Genomic DNA, 21,061 nt, shown 5'->3' on the forward strand with positions numbered 1-21,061 from the left:
GTGAAGGCCAAGCCCCTTGTAACATCTGACATACATGATGTCGCAAGAGCTGCCTTGGTCAATGAGGATGCGCTTCACTTGGCACTACCCAACCTGGAGGGATACTACCAAGGCATCGTTGTGTGGATGTTGGACCATCTCCAGGTCGCCTTCTGTAAAGGACACTACTAGTCCCTGGTTGTCCTCGGCCCGAGGTCTTTTCTCCCTTATTTGGTACACATGCTGCAAGTGCCTCACCTTCTGGGTCTCCCCTCGTATTTCGTTCTCGTTGACCTTCGAGTGAATTACATTAATTACCCGGGATCCGCCTGCCTACGGCTGCTGTGCTGGGGGAGGTGGAGCTGTCGGTGCCTGAGGCAGTCTCGCCTACTCTTCCTTTGTCCTGGCCTTATCTACGAGGTCCCTCAAATGGCCTTGCCTTACCAGGTCTTTCTGGTGTGCCTTCAAAGCTCTGCAACCCTGGGTCATATGCCCATCTTCATTATGGTAAGCACAATGCTTACCAAGGCTTCGTCCCATAAACTCTCTTGGTACCCTTGCTGGTGCTCTGAAATAGGGTTGGGTTTGGATTTTATCCAGGACTTTGTGAATGGGGATTCAGAACACAATTGTGACTGCCTGTGCAGCCATTAGTCCTATCTCCTGCTTGTTGAATCCGTTGTTACCTCGGCCTCACTTCGGCGAGACGTTTCCTTTTTCTTGTTTTGTCACTGTGGTTCCTGGCGTGTCTTTCTCGGCTTTGGCATATTTCTCGATTCTGGCCATGAGCTCCTCCATGCTTTTTGGCAATGTCTTTGCCAGTGATTTTCGGAGTAGGTAGCCATCTTTCAGGCCATTTTTAAATGACACGACGGCCACTTCTTGGTTGCATTTTGGTATTTGGTTGAACGCCTCGTAATACCTCTTGGCGTAGGCCCTCAGGCTTTCGTCGTTGCCGATCTTCAAAGCCATTTGGGCATCTACCCTCAAAGGCTGTAGTTTGTTTGTCACGAACCTGGCCACAAACATCTCGGCCAGGCCTTCCCAGGTTTTCACACTTCCTTTCAGCAATTTGTGAAACCAATCTGATGCAATCTCCCCGAATGATGAGGGGAACACTTTGCAGAGCAACGGCTCGTTTCTAGTGTACAATGCCATCGAATTCAAGTATAATCCGATGTGAAAGTTGGGGTCCGACTTCCCATCATATATCTGGAACCTCGGCATACTGAATCTCTTCGGGGTCTCAACTTTGTCAAACTCTACCGTGAATGGTGTTCTCAGTTTAACAGGGGAAGTTACCTCGGCATGCTCTTGCTTCCTCTTGAGGTAATCTCTCAAGTCCTCTTTGGTCTGGCCTGGAGCTCGACTGTCTCCTGATTTTAGTCTTTTAGGTGCACTACTTTCAGCTTCGTTGTGACCCCTTTTTGACCTTTCTCCATTGGTCGCATCGAAGCACAACTCCTGCCTTTGAACATGCCGATGTTCTTTGGGGTCTACCTCCTTGGTGCGGTGTGTCCTTCGAGATTCTTCTCTTCTTGGCTCTCCTCGCCCGACCTCCCTTGAAGGCCAGTGAGAAAGTCTTTCGCTCCTGGCGTGCTGTGGGGTTACAGGGATAGTTTTTGCCCTCCCTTTTGGGCATTGGCCACTGGAATCGGCGTGTCCTGCAGCGGGAATGGTGGCTGCATGACGTTGTTTTGCATCATGAAGTTGACGACCGATTGCAGGTTCGCCAACTTGTTTGCCATCTCTTTCACTTCTTCGTCCCTCTGCAAGCATCTATCTTTCCATACCTGGAAGTTATCTTCGTTATAGTATTCGCTTTGGTCTGTTTTCTTTGGTACGTCGCCTTCCTGGCTGACATCTTTCACTCCGTGATTCTGGTCTTCGTTGCAATAATCCTCCTCGACGTCAACGTCAACAGGTCTCCCACTCCCAGTAGGAGTGTTATCCCCAACCTTCTCTTTCTGTCCGTCGTTGGCCATCTAATCTCCTTTCTTTCCCACAAACGGCGCCAAATTGTGAGTGATTTTCTAACCACACAGCCAAATCAGTATTCAACTGGAGAGCACTGGCGGAATAGATGGCACCTGAATGACCTGCAATAGAAAGAAGAGATTCCGGTGGTGGTTCGTCCACCCGGGGGCACTCCGACGATCAAGTCAGTTATCTCTCAAAGATAATCAATAGTTCTTAACTCACTGTTCTGAATATAAATTGCGTACCTTAGACCCATGTGGGTGCCTCTCTTTTATAGTTAGCTCAATCCTTGTCCCAACAGAAGCCTTGCTTCAATGGACTTTAGCTCAGTGCTTATCCTGGACTCTTCAAATAGATAAAGATAAACTCTCTAAGAGCTTTATCCTTATCCAGGCTGAGTCCCTTCTTTATTCTAGGACTCTTGTCTCTTATCCGCTTATCCCGGATTTCGATATCTTCGGAGATAACCTCAGCCTAGTTGAGATCACCTCGGCATCACGGATCAGGACACGTGGCACCTTGGCTGACACGTCGGCATCACCTTGGCCACGTGTTGGTACTCAGAAAATATATCCCCACAGTATCTTTCCAATCTTTCAACGTGTGACTTATTATAAGCTCCCTTCTTTTACCCCTTGCATCCCTATGACACAAAACACTACAATTAACCCCTATGGTCAAGTCAAATACTCAGGTACGAGTGTATGCAGGTATATATTTAGAGGTTAGATATATCAAACCATAAACTTGAGGATAGGCGGATTTAAAAAAAAAATGCTATATTTTTATGTTTTTAGTCAAGTATGTAAGATGAAATGGTATTATATGTAACTTACAGTGTCAAAAAGACATTATAACAATTATACAACAATATCCGACTGTCGGTTGTCCGACACAAGTATTTGACTTATTTCGAAGAGTCTACATAACATAGAATACAAGAATAGGTTCATAATCAATCCCAAAATTCCAAGAAATTAATGAAATCCAAGAGGTATTGATGCAAGAACATGAAAAAGAACACAACAGCAAGAGACAAGAGGAATAACAACAGCAGGAGACAAGAGTGGACTCACATCCAAAAGAACAAGAATTTGCTTTCGTAATGGTGCTGAGTTCAGTCGACGGGTGAAGGTTACAGGTGGTGGTGCTACGGTGGAGATGATACTGGAGAGAAAAAGGGGTGTGGTGGTGTGTGGTGGCGAATGGAAGATGCCCAACGGCGAGAGAAATCTTAGACAGAGAGATGACAAAGTAATTAGAATAATGACGTCGTTTTGGAGTCTGGGTTGGTTTGAAAAATGATTTTTTTAAAGAATTTATTATATTGACATTTTAATATTTTTTAATTAATTTGGGGTGTTTGTGAATTGATTCTTTTAGTATTTTAAAAAAACTTATGAAAAAAGTGTAGAAAAAAATGATATGATAATTTATAATATTTTTTGACTAAAAATTAAAATCCCTAAACAAGGCGTTAGTCTGTTCCCAAATATAGCCTTAAAGTATGTTTATCCCTATCGCAAACAATTGTTTCAGTTGAGTTTTAGAAAAAAAAAAAAAAAACAAATCTCTATATTAGTTGATTTTTAAAATTTATTTTTGTTTTCTTTAAAAAAATTACAAGTTATTTGGAAAAAATAAGCATTGGAATTTTATTTTAAATTATTTTCTTTTGCAAAAAAGTTATATGAAAATAAGTTCTCATTTTTTTTTCACAAAATTAGTTTTTAACAATTTTTTAAAATAAGATTTTGAAAACTAAACCAATCAAAACCCATTTGAGAGGAAAATAAATAAATTACAATTTACAATGGTCAAGCAAAAATCATCAGTAATCTTATAAATGATGAATAGTAGATTCATTATTACACATATCAATGATAAATGATATCACCGTTCAACTAAATTCCTTTTAATTACAGTTAGTGTTTAAGGCAGTTGTAAAAGTAGTCTTTTGTGACTCTTATTGTGAATGTTGCAGCTTACTGAATGTTGCAAAAAGTAATTATTTGTGACAAACACAGATTTGTGCAAATCATTTTTAGTAATGTCCACACAAGTTTTTCATTCTATACATCCTTAAAGTTATTTAAAATTAAGAAATTAATTGAAAAACTTGAATTTGGTTAACAGTATATTTATACCATCAAAGGGCATAGAAAGATTCAATATATTGGTGAGCAAAAAGGTGTCCCATCTTGATGTATCCAAATCATCTCGAGGGTTAAACTTTGAATCGCATAGTTTTTTTATCTTCTCATCTTTGAATCTGTACGATATAGCACCTCCACATACGTACATCACCAAGTATGACTCTTCTTCGGATTCTTCCTGAACAACGCCAAGTATATCATACGAGAAATAATTAAGTTTAGGCTAGTGACACATTTGTGAGAACCCTCGAATGACCTTGTCAAGATCCACACGATACTTCACTATCCACTTTGAGTAGTCCCTCGCCATTTCGGGCACATCAAACCGCAACTTGTGAAAGCAACTCGAGTCGGTTAAATACAAATCAAAAGTCTTAGGTAATTTCTTTTAGCAATGGACAAACAAATTAATAAATTTTATAATTTTTTTGGTAACTAATGTGATATATAATAATAAAAATTTTAATTTGAAACAAGATACATTTCAAAAATATGATAATTATCACATCAATGAAATATATATATTTTTATAAAATTTATTAATTCGAGAATCACTCTTATGGCATATAACGATCCCATTATGGATGAAGAAGAAGACATGTTTGGTGCTACTTTTACAGGTTGAAAATTAATAATAAAATATAAAAGTTAAAAATATTTTCCCACAACTTTTCAACTAATTGTTTTTTTAAAATTTATTTAAAGTAAAAACTGCATCAAATAACATGTATTCTCAATAACAAAAAGAAAAATATATATAAAATAAAAAAAGAACTTATAAATAAGCCTGCACCAAAACAGGACAAAGGAATCACTTAAAACCACCTACCTCAGGTGGACCATGGCAAACTGTAAGATTTGTTATTAGCATACCTGATGCCGAGGGTTTGCGTCTTGAAAATAACCTCTCCATATGAGGGTAAAATTACATATATCTTATCCTCCTCATGCCCTACTAAAAAAGGAACCTAGATATATAGATTTGCTCTTTTCTTTTCTTTTTTTCATCCAGATCAAAGCTTGTCAAATGGTTGGATGGTAATGCTTTATCCGAATGATTTTCTTAACTTCATTTCTCACCAAATTTACTAATTTAGACTAAAAATAGAGTAATGAGTTTCTTCCAAGCTATCAATAGGTGTTCTTGGAAAAAAACTTCAAAATACAGCGGTGATACTATGTCATTGGTATCACCATTCAATCATTTCTTATCTTTTACATTATATATATATATATATATATATGTAGCAACGTAGTTGTACTTAGAAAATAAGATTGACCCTCCACATCATATAGTTTTATTGTGTTACCATTACACTGAATTTATACTTACCACTACCATATTCACAGATGATCTAAATATCGATTTTTAATCAAATTAATATTTTTAGAATCCACTTATCAAGATCTATCAAATAAGATCTATGTTGGCTATGAAATTCTAAAAAAAAATATTATTATTACCGTCAAAATTGATGTAAACAGTAACATGTTATCCTGTCTCACAGTAACATGTTATTCTAGTTCACAACATGTTACTCTAGTAATATTGCCCAAGAAAAAAAAAAGAACGATATTTTATTTTTTCTTTCACTACAACAAAAACGCATTTTAGTGACACCATACTAGTGGCATGTTCTTAAAAAATATCACAAAAAGAATTTTGGTGGCATTTTTTAGAAAAATGTCATAGAGCCACAAACATACAAGGCTCTAGTGGCATTTCAATTAAAAAAAATGTCACTTCATTACAACAAAAATGTCACTACAACAAATTTACACTTTAGTGACACTACACTAGTGGCATGTTTTTAGAAAATGCCACAAAAATAAAAATTGGCATTAAATGTTTTAGAAAAATGCCACAGAACCACAAACATATAAGGCTCTAGTGGCATTTCAATAAAGAAATGTCACATCAATTTTATGGCATTTTATAAAATAATGACACAAAAATTATGTTTGTGACATTTACCAACAGATGCCACTAAATTTTAGTAGCAATAGCATTTTTTAAAAAATATCAGGACACTAGGTAGGTGCAAATTACTTTCTATGGCACTTAGGTGAAAAGTGTCATAAACAAATATTTTATAGCATTTTGAGAAATGTCACTAAGCCAAAAACGTTCCAAGCTTATAATGGCATTTTTGAAAAAACAAAAAATGCCAATATATTTTTAAAATTTTTAAAATGCAGTAAATGATTAAAAATAAATAAATTAAACTGAACATACACTACAGGAAAAAGCACACATTACAACAAAAACATACTTTAGTGGCACTACACTAGTGGCATATTTTTAGAAAATGCCACAAAAAATGATATTTAGTGGCACGTTTTTGAAAAATGCCACAAAACAACAAACATAAAAGGCTCTAGTGACATTTCAATGAACAAGTGTCATAAAACTACAACAAAAACATACTTTAGTGGCACTATACTAGTGACATATTTTTAGAAAATGCCACAAAAATGATATTTAGTGGCACGTTTTTTAAAAATGCCACAAAACGACAAACATAAAAGGCTCTAGTGACATTTCAATGAACAAGTGTCACAAAACTATAACAAAAATACACTTAGTGACACTATACTAGTGGCATGTTTTTAGAAAATGGCACAAAGCCACAAACATATAAGGCTCTAGTGGCATTTCAATAAAGAAATGTCACATCAATTTTATGGCATTTTATAAAATAATGACACAAAAAATTATGTTCGTGACATTTACCAACAGATGCCACTAAACTTTAGTAGCAATGGCATTTTTAAAAAAATGTCAGGACACTAGGTAGGTGCAAATTACTTTTTATGGCACTTAGGTGAAAAGTTTCATAAACAAATATTTTATAGCATTTTGAGAAATGCCACTAAGTCAAAAATTTTCCAAGCTTATAATGGCATTTTTGAAAAAACAAAAAATGCCAATATATTTTTAAAATTTTTACAATGAAGTAAATGTTTAAAAATAAATAAATTAAACTCAATATACACTACAGGAAAAAGCATATTTGGCGACTAAATTTCCTGACCAAAAAAAATTTGGTCGCTGAAAGTATAGCTTTCAGCAACCAAAAAAGTATTAGTAGCCAAAAGTAAAGCTTTTTGGCGACTAAACAATTTTAGTAGCCAAAAGTCTGCAATTGGCGACCAAAACTAAGTTTGGTCGCTGATTATATGGGTTTTAGTGACAAAAAAAAATTTAGTAGCCCAAAGTAAAACTTTTTGGTGACTAAAAAAATTTTAGTAGCCAAAAGTCTATAATTGGCGACTAAAAAATAAGTTTAGTTGCCAAAAATGGTTATTTTTAGCGCGGGAGAACTAAAATCCTAAGGCGGGAATTAAATTTTTTGGCGACCAAAATTTTGGTAGCTGAAAGTGCATCTTCGGTGACCAAATCCGATTTTGGTCGGCAACAGTTAAGTTTTTTAGCAACTAAAAAATAATTAGTAGCAAAAAGTATAGAATTGGCAACCAAAAAATATTTTTAGTCGCCAAAAGTGGTCTTTTTTTATTTTACTAGTAAATAGTTTATTTCACATAAATTATGTTCAATAAAATAATTATGTTTATACATATACTTTTATGTTAATATAGATGTATGTACTATATAAATAATATATGTTGCATATATAATCATATGGTGCTATAGAGGTGTAGTGGGAAGAGTGTGGTGTATAAGGTTTATGGTGCGGGAGGTTGGCGGTTCGAGTCTCTGCAAAAGCAGATCAAATTGTTCTACAACGAATTATTGTAACGCCCTCGTAAAATAAACCCATTAAATATATATAATATCAACATGCAATGTTAAAAAGGGAACGATTCATTATAACATTCATCAGAGTCTTACTAAATAAAAGCATTACATGTAACATCAAATTAAATGCCCTACAGGCTTACATCTTTCCAAGCCAACACTTGGACACAAAAGTATGAGTTCTAACTCAAATACAAATAAAGCCCTAGGCTTGAGTGTTTGCATGTACTAACAAATAAAAAAAACAAATAACTGAAAATAGTCTTCAAAATCCAAGTCCTTCCAAGCTAAGTTCTTGGAGGTAGTTTATCGCCTGGACCTGAAAATGATGTTCCCATAAAGGGTGAGCCACAGCCCAGTAAAAAAATACTAAACCAAATATAAGCATTGAATAAAGCTATATCATTCAATAGATGGTTAACCAAGATATTCAATTATGACTTAATACAGTCTCATGACACTAACATCTATGACATGTTTCAATTCTCATTATTATCAATAAGGCTCAGAACCTGGCCAAACTTACAACAGTGAACTATATAACATATTCACATTACTTCCAATATCAACAACACAGATGAGACTCAGGCTCATATCAAAACACTTCATACTTCCCGTTTGATACACATTGTAGTGTTGTATCAATAACATGTAAAAACACTTCAATATAATAAGCACACATAATAGTGATGCTAATGGAGTCCATCCCCTATCTCCTCCCAAACAAAATCTGGTTTAGAGGTCCATCCCCTATCTTCCCCTAAACCGTGGAGTACATCCCCTATCTCCTCCCACACAATATGCAAATGCAATGCTCAATCAATACACGTATTTTCAATATTAATTCAATAGTCAAAATTAATGACTTAATCAATGTGATTAGTTTCAGTTATTCCTAATCCACATGCAATGTCTACAACAAACACGACTATCCTCCACCGATAGCCCAAAACAGTTATTTCTAGACTGGAAATAAATATATCAACAATTCAATAGGTGAGTGATTTAAATTATCCAACTACACCATTTAATCAATAAATTTCTCAATTTCATGAATTTAACCAAAATTCCCCAATTTCCTTAAATTAATTATACAAATTAATTTATTAATACAACTAGGGTTTTTCCCAACATTATCCAAGTAGCCCCAACATATCAAAATACCAAAACTTAGAACAAAACTTATAAAATGGAGTAGGAAATCCCTACCTCGGAGAAAATAACCCGAATGAATAAGACGGAGATGAATACCCAAATTCCAAAATGCTCCAAACCACCAAACGTTCAGATTAAATGGAAACCCTCGACTCACTCTATCTTTTTAATAAAGAAACTAGGGTAGAAACACACTCTAAATAGATCAAACCTAAGAGAGAAAGTGAGTAGAGAGAGAGAGAACTCGTACCTAGGGTTTTGGAATCTGAAAGTGGATCAAAAACTGATCTGAAACACGCTGCTGCCTATTTAAACCTGACAGGCTCGCTCGAGCGAAGACTTGGTCGCTCGAGCGACCAGACACACGAAAACCTCGCTCGAGCAAAGAAAAACTCACTCGAGCCAAAAATGCAATGCTTCAGGTCTGCAACCCAGCAGCACGCTCGAGCGACAGAATGCTCGCTCGAGCGAGGAACTCGAAAACATACACCTCGCTCGCTCGAGCGAAGAAAATCTCGCTCGAGCGAATAAGCACTGCCCTCAGGTCTATACTAGACGCAATCGCTCGCTCGAGCGAAGCAAAGCTGGATCGAGCCAGAAGACACAAAAAAAACAACCCTGGCTCGAGCGACCAAGCCCTGGCTCGAGCGACCAACCCAAAAACTGGACAGCAACACTTGGTTTACGAACCCAACCAACCTGAAACAAACCTGCCCAACACATCCTATAACTCCAAATGAGAAAATAAAGGACGACAACAACAATTATACAATGACAGAATAAACGGAACCTAAGTCCGGATACAATAATCAAATGGGAAAAGACCGGGGTCGCTATAATTATCGTCACCAATGGCACTTGATAACGTCATGAATAGTGCCTACCATGACATTAAAGTGTCACTAAAAGGTTTTAGTCTTGATGGTGTAATGACACTTATAAGTGTCACTAACTCTTTTTTTAATGGCGCTTGATAGTGCCACAAATAATATCTACCATGACATTAAAATGTCATTGAAAGTTTTTAGCCATGATGGTGTAGTGACACTTGCAAGTATCTACCGTGGCACTCGTATCTACCGTGGCACCGATAGAAGTAGCACTTGTTCAAAATGCCACAAGACCAAAAAATGTCATTAGAAGAATATTTTTGTGGCACTTTCAAATGTCACTAAACTAAGAAAATGTTGTAGTGACATTCGACAACAAAATTTCCTGACCAAAAAAAATTTGGTCGCTGAAAGTATAGCTTTCAGCAACCAAAACAACATTAGTGGCCAAAAGTAAAACTTTTTGGCGACTAAACAATTTTAGTAGCCAAAAGTCTACAATTGGCAACTAAAACTAAGTTTGGTCGCTGATTATATGGGTTTTAGTGACTAAAAAATTTTTAGTAGCCCACAGTAAAGCTTTTTGGTGACTAAAAAAATTTAGTAGCCACAAGTCTACAATTGACAACTAAAAATAAGTTTGGTTGCTGATTATATGGGTTTTACCGACTAAAAATATTTTAGTAGCCAAAAGTAAAGCTTTTTGGTGACTAAAAAAATTTTAGTAGCCAAAAGTCTACAATTAGCGACTAAAAAATAAGTTTATTCGCCAAAAGTGATCATTTTTAGCGCGGGAGAACTAAAATCCTAAGGCGGGAATTAAATTTTTTGACGACCGAAATTTTGGTAGCTGAAAGTGCATCTTCGGCGACTAACCCGATTTTGGTCGGCAAAAGTTAAGTTTTTTAGCAACTAAAAAACAATTAGTAGCCAAAAGCATAGAATTGGAGACTAAAAAATATTTTTAGTCACCAAAAGTGGTTTTTTTTATTTTGCTAGTAAATAGTTTGTTTTACATAAATTATGTTCAATAAAATAATTATGTTTATACATATACTTTTATATTAATATGAATGTATATACTAAATAAATAATATATGTTGCATATATAATCATGTGGTGCTATAGAGGTGTAGTGGGAAGAGTGTGGTGTATAAGGTTTATGGTGCGGGAGGTTGGCAGTTCGAGTCTCCGCAAGAGCGGATCAAATTGTTCTACAACGAATTATCGTCACGAATGACACTTGATAGCGTCACGAATAGTGCCTACCATGACATTAAAGTGTCATTGAAAGGTTTTAGTCTTGATGGTGTAATGACACTTATAAGTGTCACTAACTCTTTTTTTAATGGCGCTTGATAGTGCCACAAATAGTATCTACCATGACATCAAAATGTTATTGAAAGTTTTTAGCCATGATGGTGTAGTGACACTTGCAAGTATCTACCGTGGCACTAGTATCTACCGTGGCATGGATACAAATGGCACTTGTTCAAAATGCCACAAGACTAAAAAATGTCATTAAACCAATAGTTTTGTGGCACTTTCAAATGTCACTAAACTAAGAAAATGTTGTAGTGTTTACTCAATTATGTGCATTCTCTTTAGAGGGTTTATGAAACAAAATAAATTACGCTGTCATTTTCACCAAACAAAGTTTCAATGGAGGGGTTTTGGCTAAATTTCCCGAAATAAAATGAGATGAGATAAGGAATCATTCCATAGTCTCTTTATAAAATGATTTCCTTACAATGGTGAATGATGATTCTATTTATAATAAAATTTTATCAATTTTTTATTGAACCAAACCGAAAAATAGACTTTATGGTGACATAATTACTCCATTCTATTTTATTCCAATCAACCAAACAAAGCATATTGAAAAAGACTGAAGGAGATTCAATCAACGCATGAAACTTGCCAATTTTTCTTTAAAGTTCCGGTAAAGTTGCATAAATAATTTAGATAGTCTCAACTTCGGAATGTGTAACCTAGTAATAATTTGGATAAGAGTTAAATACAACTAAACTATTATTGAAGATGGAGAGAGAGAGAGAGAGAGAGAGAGATTCATACTAGGTTGGGAAAAAAAATTCTTCTCCAATGTTCTTTATCCTACTTTTTTCGTTATTAAAGTTGGTGTTTAGTAACTGAATTTTTTTTCATTAATTCTTCTTGGCTGGCATATTGATGTAGCTTATATTGCAAATCTAAAATTTCAGAGAGCTGTTAAAGTTAATAATGGGGACACATGTTGAGCAATAATGTCAATTATAAAAGTCAGGATATAAAATTGCAATGTACGACAAATTCAACTAAGGGTTTGTAACTTCTACTCCAGAAATGGATGAAGGCTGACTTAGTTTCCCCATGTCAAATTTTAATGACTCAGTTTCACCATTTCCACCTAGTTATCCCTTCAAACAACACCAAAGGCTATTCTGCAAGAATTACACAAAACAGAAAATGGCCGAAAGTGCAGTGTTCCATCTACTAGCAAACTTTGCACCCTTCCTCCAGGAAAAGGTGAATTTGTTAACTGGATTTCAGGAAGAGAGATGAATTCGAGCACATGTCGACTTTAGTTGCTGATGCTAAGGAAGAAACTGACCCCGAACTCAAAGTTTGGGTCAAACAAGTCCATGATGCTGCTCATGACACTGAAGACGTTCTTGACAAATTCAGGCTTCACCTCGTAGATCAACATGGTGATGGATTTCGTGGCTTTGTTTGTAAGATCTGCAGCTCCATCAAGACTTTAAAAGCTCGCCACCAAATTGCTTCTGAAGTACACAGAATCAAGTCCAGGGTCATCAGTATTTCCCTAGGACATCAAAGATACCATGATATATATGGTACACTAGAGCAAGGCTCAAGGTCCACTGCTGTTAACAATGCATGGTATGATTATAGTGGCGACGGACTGTTACTCGAAGAAACGAAGCTAGTGGGTATCGAAAAACCCAAAAGACAACTGATTGGGTGGCTAGTCGAAGAAGGTCCAGGGCTAAAAGCAGTTTCCATGGTGGGAATGGGAGGCTTAGGCAAAACAACCCTTGTAAAACAAGTCTATGATGATGCAATGGTGAAGAATCATTTTAACAGCCACACTTGGCTCACTGTTTCTGAGTCAATCAGGGTTGAGGATCTCCTGAAGGACATGATTCAACTACTCATCAGCAAAATCATGAAACCAGTCCCTTTTGCAGTTGAAACTACGAGCATCAACAGGCTGAAATGCCTGGTTCAAGATTTTTTGCGACAAAGGAGATACGTGGTAGTTTTTGATGACGTATGGAATGTTAACGCTTGGGAGGCTATCAACTATGTGCTGCCTGACAACAATAATGGCAGCCGTGTCATTCTCACAACTCATTTTGCACATATTGCCTCTACCTGTTGTGAAGAAACTGAAGGTAATGTCTATGACTTGATGCCCTTGTCCCCAAAGGAGTCTTGGATGCTGTTTTGCAACAAGACTTTTCAGGGGAACTTATGCCCTCCACACTTGAAGGAAATTTCTCTTCGAATCTTAAAAAGATGCGAGGGATTGCCACGTGTAATTGTAGCGATAAGTGGTGTTTTAACTACAAAGGATTGGAGCAGAATAGATGAATGGGTAATGCTCTATTGCAGCTTTGGTGCTGAATTCAAGGGCAATGACAAACTAGAGAGTATGAAAAAAGCACTCTCTCTCAGTTATAATGATCTGCCTTATAATCTGAAGATTTGTCTCTTGTACTTGAGCATTTTTGCTGAGAATCAACAGATAATATGCAATACACTAATTCGACTTTGGACACCAGAAGGATTTGTGAATGTTACTGACGGAAAGACAATAGAAGCAGTTGCAAAGGGTTACCTCAATGAGCTATTCAATAGGAGCCTGGTTCAAGTGACACAGAGAGGTTTCAATGGAAAGCCTTATAGTTTCCATATTCACGACCTGATGCGTGAAATTATTCTTTCAAAGGCGATACAGGAAAACATTGTAACAACAGTTTGTAGACAAGGCTCAAGGTGGCCGAAAAACGTTTGCCGCCTATTGATCCAAAGCACATCAGGAAATGTAGAATATAGCGAGCGTTTTTCCGAACTTCGTTCTCTATTTGTGTTGGGGGCAATGGATCAACTGCCTAATGCATCCTTGGGTGAGTTGTTTAGACGTGGTTCGAGACTACTAAAGGTGTTAGATTTGGGAGGTACTCCATTGGAGACTATACCAGATGAAGTTTTTAAATTGATCCATCTCAAGTACCTAAGCTTGAGGGGAACAAGGTGAAGATGGTCCCAAAGTTGATCGGGACGCTTGAGAACCTGGAGACATTAGATCTAGAAAACACGTATGTGACTGAGTTGCCTGATGAAATTCTAAGGCTTAAAAAATTGTGCCATCTCTTATTATTTTCTTATAAATCTAGAAGCTTTTACATTGAATTTAGAGATTTCCATGGCTTCAAAGCTCCATCTCACATAGGAAGCTTGCAATCCCTACAAGCGCTGTCCAAGATAGATGTAGACCAAAGAAGTGGAGGTGGCATTAGTATAGTGAAAGAGTTGGGGAGGCTGACCCAACTTAGGACATTAACCATCAAGAATTTAAGAAGAGAAGATGGGGCAACTCTGCTCTCCTCCATTGAAAAGCTTAGCAATCTTCGCAAATTATTTGTAACTACCACAAAAGACGATGAGATCCTTGATCTGCAATCTTTGTCTTCAGTTCCTCCATTTCTTCAACAGTTATACTTGATTGGACGTTTGGAGAAGTTTCCGAACTGGATACTCTCTCTCCATGACCTTGTCACTTTACATTTAGGCTAGAGCAAGTTAAGGAATGATCTTTTCCAATCTCTACAAGAATTACCCAATCTGGATGTGCTTGTACTTGATCAGGCATATGAAGGGGAGGGATTGTGTTTCAAGGTAGGAGAGTTTCAAAGGCTTAATACTTTACATCTTCGTAGATTAAAAGGATTGAGATGGGTGAGAGTGGAGGAGCAAGCAATGCCCCACCTTGAAACTCTAGTTATCATGGATAGTGAATTAGTGGAAGAGGTCCCCGCAGGCATCGAACATCTAACCAACCTCCAAAAGTTTGAGCTTTGTGACATGTCTAAGAAATTGATTTCAGAGTTGGATCGAGAAGTACAAGATGGGAATTATTGGAAAATAGCGCACATCCCTGAAGTTGTGATTTGGGACACAAAACATGGTCAAAGGCAAGTAAAGTTTCTATGAAGAAAGAGGAAGACGAAGGATAAAAGCTCTTTCTAGATTGGAACAGTCTCATAATTAGTAACACCACATTTCTTTTCCCTTTTTTCATTTTTACAAATTTTGATGATGATTTTTTTCTTTTGTCTGGATAATACTTGATAACAGTAATTGATTGCAAGACTGTTAATTATTATGGAAGTTGCACAGTTTTTGGTTTAGAATTTTAGCAAGTAAAGATCCGATTCTAGCATTTAAAGTATTAATAATCAATTTAGAATCTCCTTCAATAGATTCATCAAAGTGTTAGCTTTCTAAAACCTCAATTTGATAGATGCCACTTGATATCCTCAGTAATCTTGATAGTATTCATGTCATGGTGTCTTACAAATTTAGTTTCTGATTTAACATTGAATTTATGAAAAAACCTAAATAGAATTATTTTAAAGATCTATCTGATACGAAACAAGGGTCAAGCTACTGAAAAAACACAACCAATAATCCATACATATTAATTAACAATAACTAACATCATATCAACAATACCTGAAAACACAACAAATACATGCGCCTTAATTAACAATAAGTCGCATCATATCTAAAATACCTGAAAACACACAGCCAATGCATACATATTAATCACAAGAAGTAAACGTCATAAAACCAATACTACATATTAATACTAGAACTATAAAACCAGGTACCTTACAACGATTAACATGGTTATATGGCAATGTCAGGAAAGTCCTCTTCGGGCGTAAGAGGAACCTGTTTTGTCTGTGCATCCATTACCTCATCCACGGTGTCTATACTTGTTGCTGTCCTCTTCCTTTTCCGGGCAGCGATCTTTTTTTGGATCACCATCTTCCATATAGGGCCGGTGTGATCTGATTCGAGTTCTAGCATATCATAATCGAATTTGAAATCGTCAACAAATTTAGCTGCATTTCTTAATCTGATCTTGGTTAGCCAGGACAACCATGTTACAATGGTCAGTGTAACAATATTTATAACACAACTCAAATAAAATGGCCACAGCCAGTATATTGCTTTTAGATTGCAGTTTTAGGAAATAACCCAGATCTACTATCCGAGCATATCTCCAAAATCTTGATGGAAAAGAGCCTTGTTTGTGGCTTGGCCAGTCGAAACTTATGCATATTCTACCTATCTCATCAATACAATCTTCAGTTTCAAGTATTCGTAACCGTGTCAAAATCTGTGCTGGTGTCATCAGAGTCAATTTATGAATCAATTCAACAAACATCTGGTATGCACTCATCCTAGTGAGATCTAGGTGCTGTACAATCACAAACCTTAAAAGTCCCAACTTGGTTCGGTCCGAATCATCTTGACATCGAGTGTCTGCATATGCAACATGATTAACTAAAGTGTTTTTAATGTCAACACATAAAGAGAGGCCATGTTTGATCATTGAAAGCTCACGAATTGAGGGTTTGAAAGAGTAAACAGTGAAAGAGCTAGTTTTGCAAAAAGACAATGTAAGAGGAGCTAATTTGAGTTCACTAAATTAATTAGGCCCAATACTCCAAGGTTGGTGGGCCCAAATTTATCGCAAGTCCAAGATTGGTGGTTCCGGATTTATCTCCATCAAACGGGCTGAATCGCTCTAAGCCTCGAAAGGGTTCAGATCCACGAACTTAGAGACTTACTCGGGCCCGGACTCGAAAGGGTATTGAGCAAGCCTAGAGATCCGAGGCACTCGGACTTGAAAGGGTTCGGATCCACGAACCTAGAGATCCAAAGCACTTGGCTTCGAACGGATTCAGACACAATCTAGAAGCCGCTCCATTAATGAGTCCCAGAACACTTGCGGGCTCGGAGCTTTCCGGGATCTACGCACCAAAACCATGGGCGTAATGGAGTTCAAACAAAGGGCCCGATCCCGAGGACGGTGAGTGGAGATAAATTCACTCTTCGGTTAAACTAGCCTATACCCGGGTCGAGGTGGCACGATCTAGGGGGTCCCTGAGACTTGGCAATATTTGCGACAGGGCATTCTCTTGAACTACCCCTAACCCTTATGCAGCAGGACGTCATTTGTGACTACCCCTGACCCTTTAGGATGATTGGGGATCATTGGTTAGGTGTGGCTAAGAAGAAGGGTTCGCCGAGGGGTTGATCTCCTCTTCGAGGTTTTTCTCATCCTCGGAGAGGTCACCTCCTCGGACAAGGTGGTTAGAGAGAATATTCCCAATGTGCCTTGCACATGGGCTCCATCCTACATCATGAGGTGTCTATAAATAGCACCCACCAATAGCTTTATAAGGGATGGATTTTAGAGAAAAAACTCTTGGGAAAGAACTAATTTCCTATCTCCATTATCAACCTTGAGAGTGAAAGTTGGAGATCCATGGGAGAGCCTTGCCATTATTCTCTCTCTAGCCACTTTGCGTTCTTCTTCACCCAATCTGTTGTCTCCATCATCTCCTTTGCTCTTGTGTTCTTAAGTTGAGACTGTTGAAGAATCTAAGCCTCTCATAATCTTCTAGAGAATTCGAAGTTGTTCTTCAAGGATCTTCGAAGATCTTCGAATTTTCCAACAACTTTTCTGAACCCTCTCATACATTTGGCGACTTCACTGGGGAGGCGGATTGGTTAATGGTCTCAATGAGATCTGGAATCCACACAACTCCAACAAGGATGGCGGGAGAAGATGAAGTTCACCAACAAGGATCCTCTAATGGTGGTGATGACAGGTCCATGGCTCCAGATGAACCACTTTTGCTCAAAGCCATTCAAGGACTTCAAAATACTCAGCAGGAGATTCTCACCACTCTTCAGAATCTCACTCACACCATGTTGGTGATGAGTTCTAATTTTACACCGGCGCGAAACGGAAATCAAACTGGTGATGGAGCTATTCCCGTCGGAGTGCAAAATCAAATCCAAGGAGAAGTAGGCCCCAGTCAGCCTATGGCTCATGGCAACACAGCGGCAGTAACACATGCTCAAACCACAATAGGTGGCAGCAGTTTGCCCATGACTGAGCTCCATAGCGTGCCAAGCCAAGATCCAATGGTGACTAGGGGAGGTTTTGGTGTAATGAATGGCGCTTCGGCGACTGTTGGGGTCCAGGAAAACATGAGGGGCATGATGGCGCAAAAGGGAGCTTTGCCCGCACCTACTTTGTTACGCCACCAGTAAATGTTACCCAAGCACCAAGCGGGCCTCCTTTGGTGCCGACAACAAATTTGCAAGCACAACCCGGTATAGCGGCGCCATGCGGTGGACTTTACGGGCCTCAATTCAATATCCCATCACCAACTGGCTTGTCTATAGGCGCTGATGGCCAGTATCGTCAAATGTCCTCACCAATGACGAATTCGCAGCACCAGAATGGCCAAGTAGCCCCTAGCTTAGTCTTCTAGTCCATAAGCCAAGTTCCGGGAATACCACCATCAAACTCTCTCCCTCAACAGTTTCTCACTCTCGCCGATGTGCAAGCCATGTTCGATCTCGAATAGGGCAAGAGGACTTTACCCTCTTTGCCTGATCCGGATGTCAAGTCGCCTTACCCCATTGAGATGCTGAGCTATCCATACCCTGAGGGGTATACAGTGCCGAAGTTCATCAAGTTTGATGGCAAACAAGGAAATGCTCGAGAACATGTTGTTCAGTTCATCGAGACTTTGGGGATTCATGGTTCAAATCATGTCCTCCGACTGAGAGAATTCTCTAAGTCCCTCACCGATCGAGCATATAGTTGGTACGTTAACTTGGCCCCAAACTCTGTTCGAAGTTGGGAGGAGATGGTCAACAAATTCCACAACAAATTCTTTCAAGCGGCTGAGAAGGTAACCGCACTTACCCTATGTAAGGAAAAGCAGCGGGAAGATGAAGACATTCTCGAATATGTGAAAAGGTTTCAAGACAAAGCCGTAGACTGTCATTAGGCTGTGGAGGAAAGCTACTTGGTCCAAATCTGTGTTGAAGGGGCATTGAACGGATACAAGATGCTTCTAGTTAATCACAAGCTACCCAGCTTCTCGGCACTAATTGAAGCATCTCGGAACATCAACAGACCTCAATCTCAGGAGATCGGGTTCGAGACTAGTTATAAAACCAGCTTCAAGTCATCCCGAGGACCTTCTGTCACTAGGGCTTCCACGTCTTCTACCCGAAAGTTGCAGGGAGAGGAATTTAGAGGTCAGAAAAGGAAATACTGTGAAGATGACACTCCTTTTCCATTTAGTGTTGAGGAGGTAAAGGCCTTAGTTAAAGAATGGGTGGCAGATGGGGAACTGAAGTTGCCTCGTATCAAAGAGCTTTTGCAGAAGAAGGACCGTGAGGGCCCTAATTATTGTGTTTTCCACCGATCACTAGGACATCCTACAGAAAAATGCCGAATGCTTAAGAAGATCTTTAGAAAGAAAGTCAAAGCACATGAGATAGAGTTAGAGAACATGAGCCCCAGGATATCTTAGAAGACATGGCTATGATGGTGCATGATGGCCACAACCCGAGCAGCTGGTGAAAGCTTTCCAAATGATCTTGCAACTCCAGGGGCAAATTTCAACATTCCGTAGAAGAAGTCTATCTATGACATTTACAATTTGTATTTACTGCATTGTCTAAGAATTTTCTATCTTTCTTTCTTATGTTATGAAAAAAGTTATTTCCTCTATATTATGTATCTCCATTAGAAGTTATTTTCTCTACATTGTATATCTTCATTGTGTTATGTTGCTTGAAACAGTTTTTAATTTTTATTGCCCCTCGAAGAAGAAAGAGGAATGATAGATTCGGTTACCAACCTGAAGGGACTTTTCTTGACGCAGTAGAAGTGTACTTCCACTCGGACCTCCGAAGAGCAGCCATTGCTTCCATCAATGCAAGCTTTGCGGGTCTTCCTTGCTAAAGTAGAGTGTGTGCTCCCACTCAGACTTCCGAAGAATAGCCCTTCTTCCGTCAATGCAATCTTCGAGGGTCTTTCTTGTTGAAGCAGAGTGTGTGCTCCCACTCAGACTTTCGAAGAACAGACCTTGCTTCCATCAGTGTGAGCCTCAAGGATCTTTCTTGTTGAAGTAGAGTGTTTGCTCCCACTCAGACTTTCAAAGAACAGACCTCGCTTCCATCAATGCGAGCCTCAAGGATCTTTCTTGTTAAAGTAGAGTGCGTTCTTCTACTCAGACTTTCAAAGAGTGTCAAGGATCTTTCTTGTTGAAGTAGAGTGTGTGCTCCCACTCGGACTTCTGAAGAACACCCCTTACTTCCATCAGAGCAAGCTTCGAGGGTCTTTCTCAATTAAAGCAGAGTGTGTGTTCCTACTCGGACCTCCGAAGAGTAGCCATTACTTCTATTAACGCAAGCTTCGAGGGTCTTTCTTGTTTAAATAGAATGTGTGCTCCCACTCGAACTTTCGAAGAATAGCCCTTACTTCATCAGTATGAGCTTCGAGGATCTTTTTTGTCAAGGTAGAGTGAACTCCTACTCAAACTCTCAAGGGATAGCCTTTGCTTCTATTAGCTACCGAAGTAGAAGTGCGCATCCATTCGAACTTCCGAGGGACAGCCTTGTTTCTGCTCGGACTTCTGAAGAACAACCTTACTTCCGCTCAGACTTACGAGAAACAGTCTTTACTTCTGTTGGTGGAGGCTTGGTAGACTCGATTGCCTTTCAAAGGGATCTTTCTTTTCAAAGTAGAGTGGCCTCTTACTCGAACTCCAGAGGGATAGTCTTTGCTTCCATTAGCTGCCGAAGTAGAAGTGCGCATCCACTCGGACTTCCGAGGGAGAGCCTTGTTTTCGCTCGAACTTCTGAGGGATAGCCTTGCTTCTGCTCGGACTTCTGAGAGACAATCTTTACTTCTATTGGTGCAAGCTTAGTAGACTCGGTTGCCTTCCAGAGGGATCTTTCTTGCCGAAGTAGGGTGTATGCTACTTTCGGACTCCTAAGGGATAGTCTTGCTTCTGTTCGAACTTCCGAGGAATAGCTCTTACTCTTGTTAGTACGGGGTTCTAAGG

The 21,061-nt window shown here is 38.5% G+C and overlaps 1 protein-coding gene across 1 annotated transcript; it reads left to right on the plus strand.

The window, feature by feature from the left end:
* Positions 1–12,432: 12,432 nt before the first annotated feature.
* Positions 12,433–14,142, plus strand: LOC145805309 (disease resistance protein RPM1-like). Its single transcript, XM_082900424.1, has one exon. It carries the CDS (start codon positions 12,433–12,435, stop codon positions 14,140–14,142), a length of 1,710 nt encoding a protein of 569 aa, XP_082756550.1.
* The last annotated feature ends 6,919 nt before the right edge of the window (positions 14,143–21,061 follow it).

This window comes from Camellia sinensis, chromosome 13 (assembly GCF_055761805.1).
Source record: "Camellia sinensis isolate YWXY chromosome 13, ASM5576180v1, whole genome shotgun sequence".
NCBI classification, from domain to species: domain Eukaryota; kingdom Viridiplantae; phylum Streptophyta; class Magnoliopsida; order Ericales; family Theaceae; genus Camellia; species Camellia sinensis.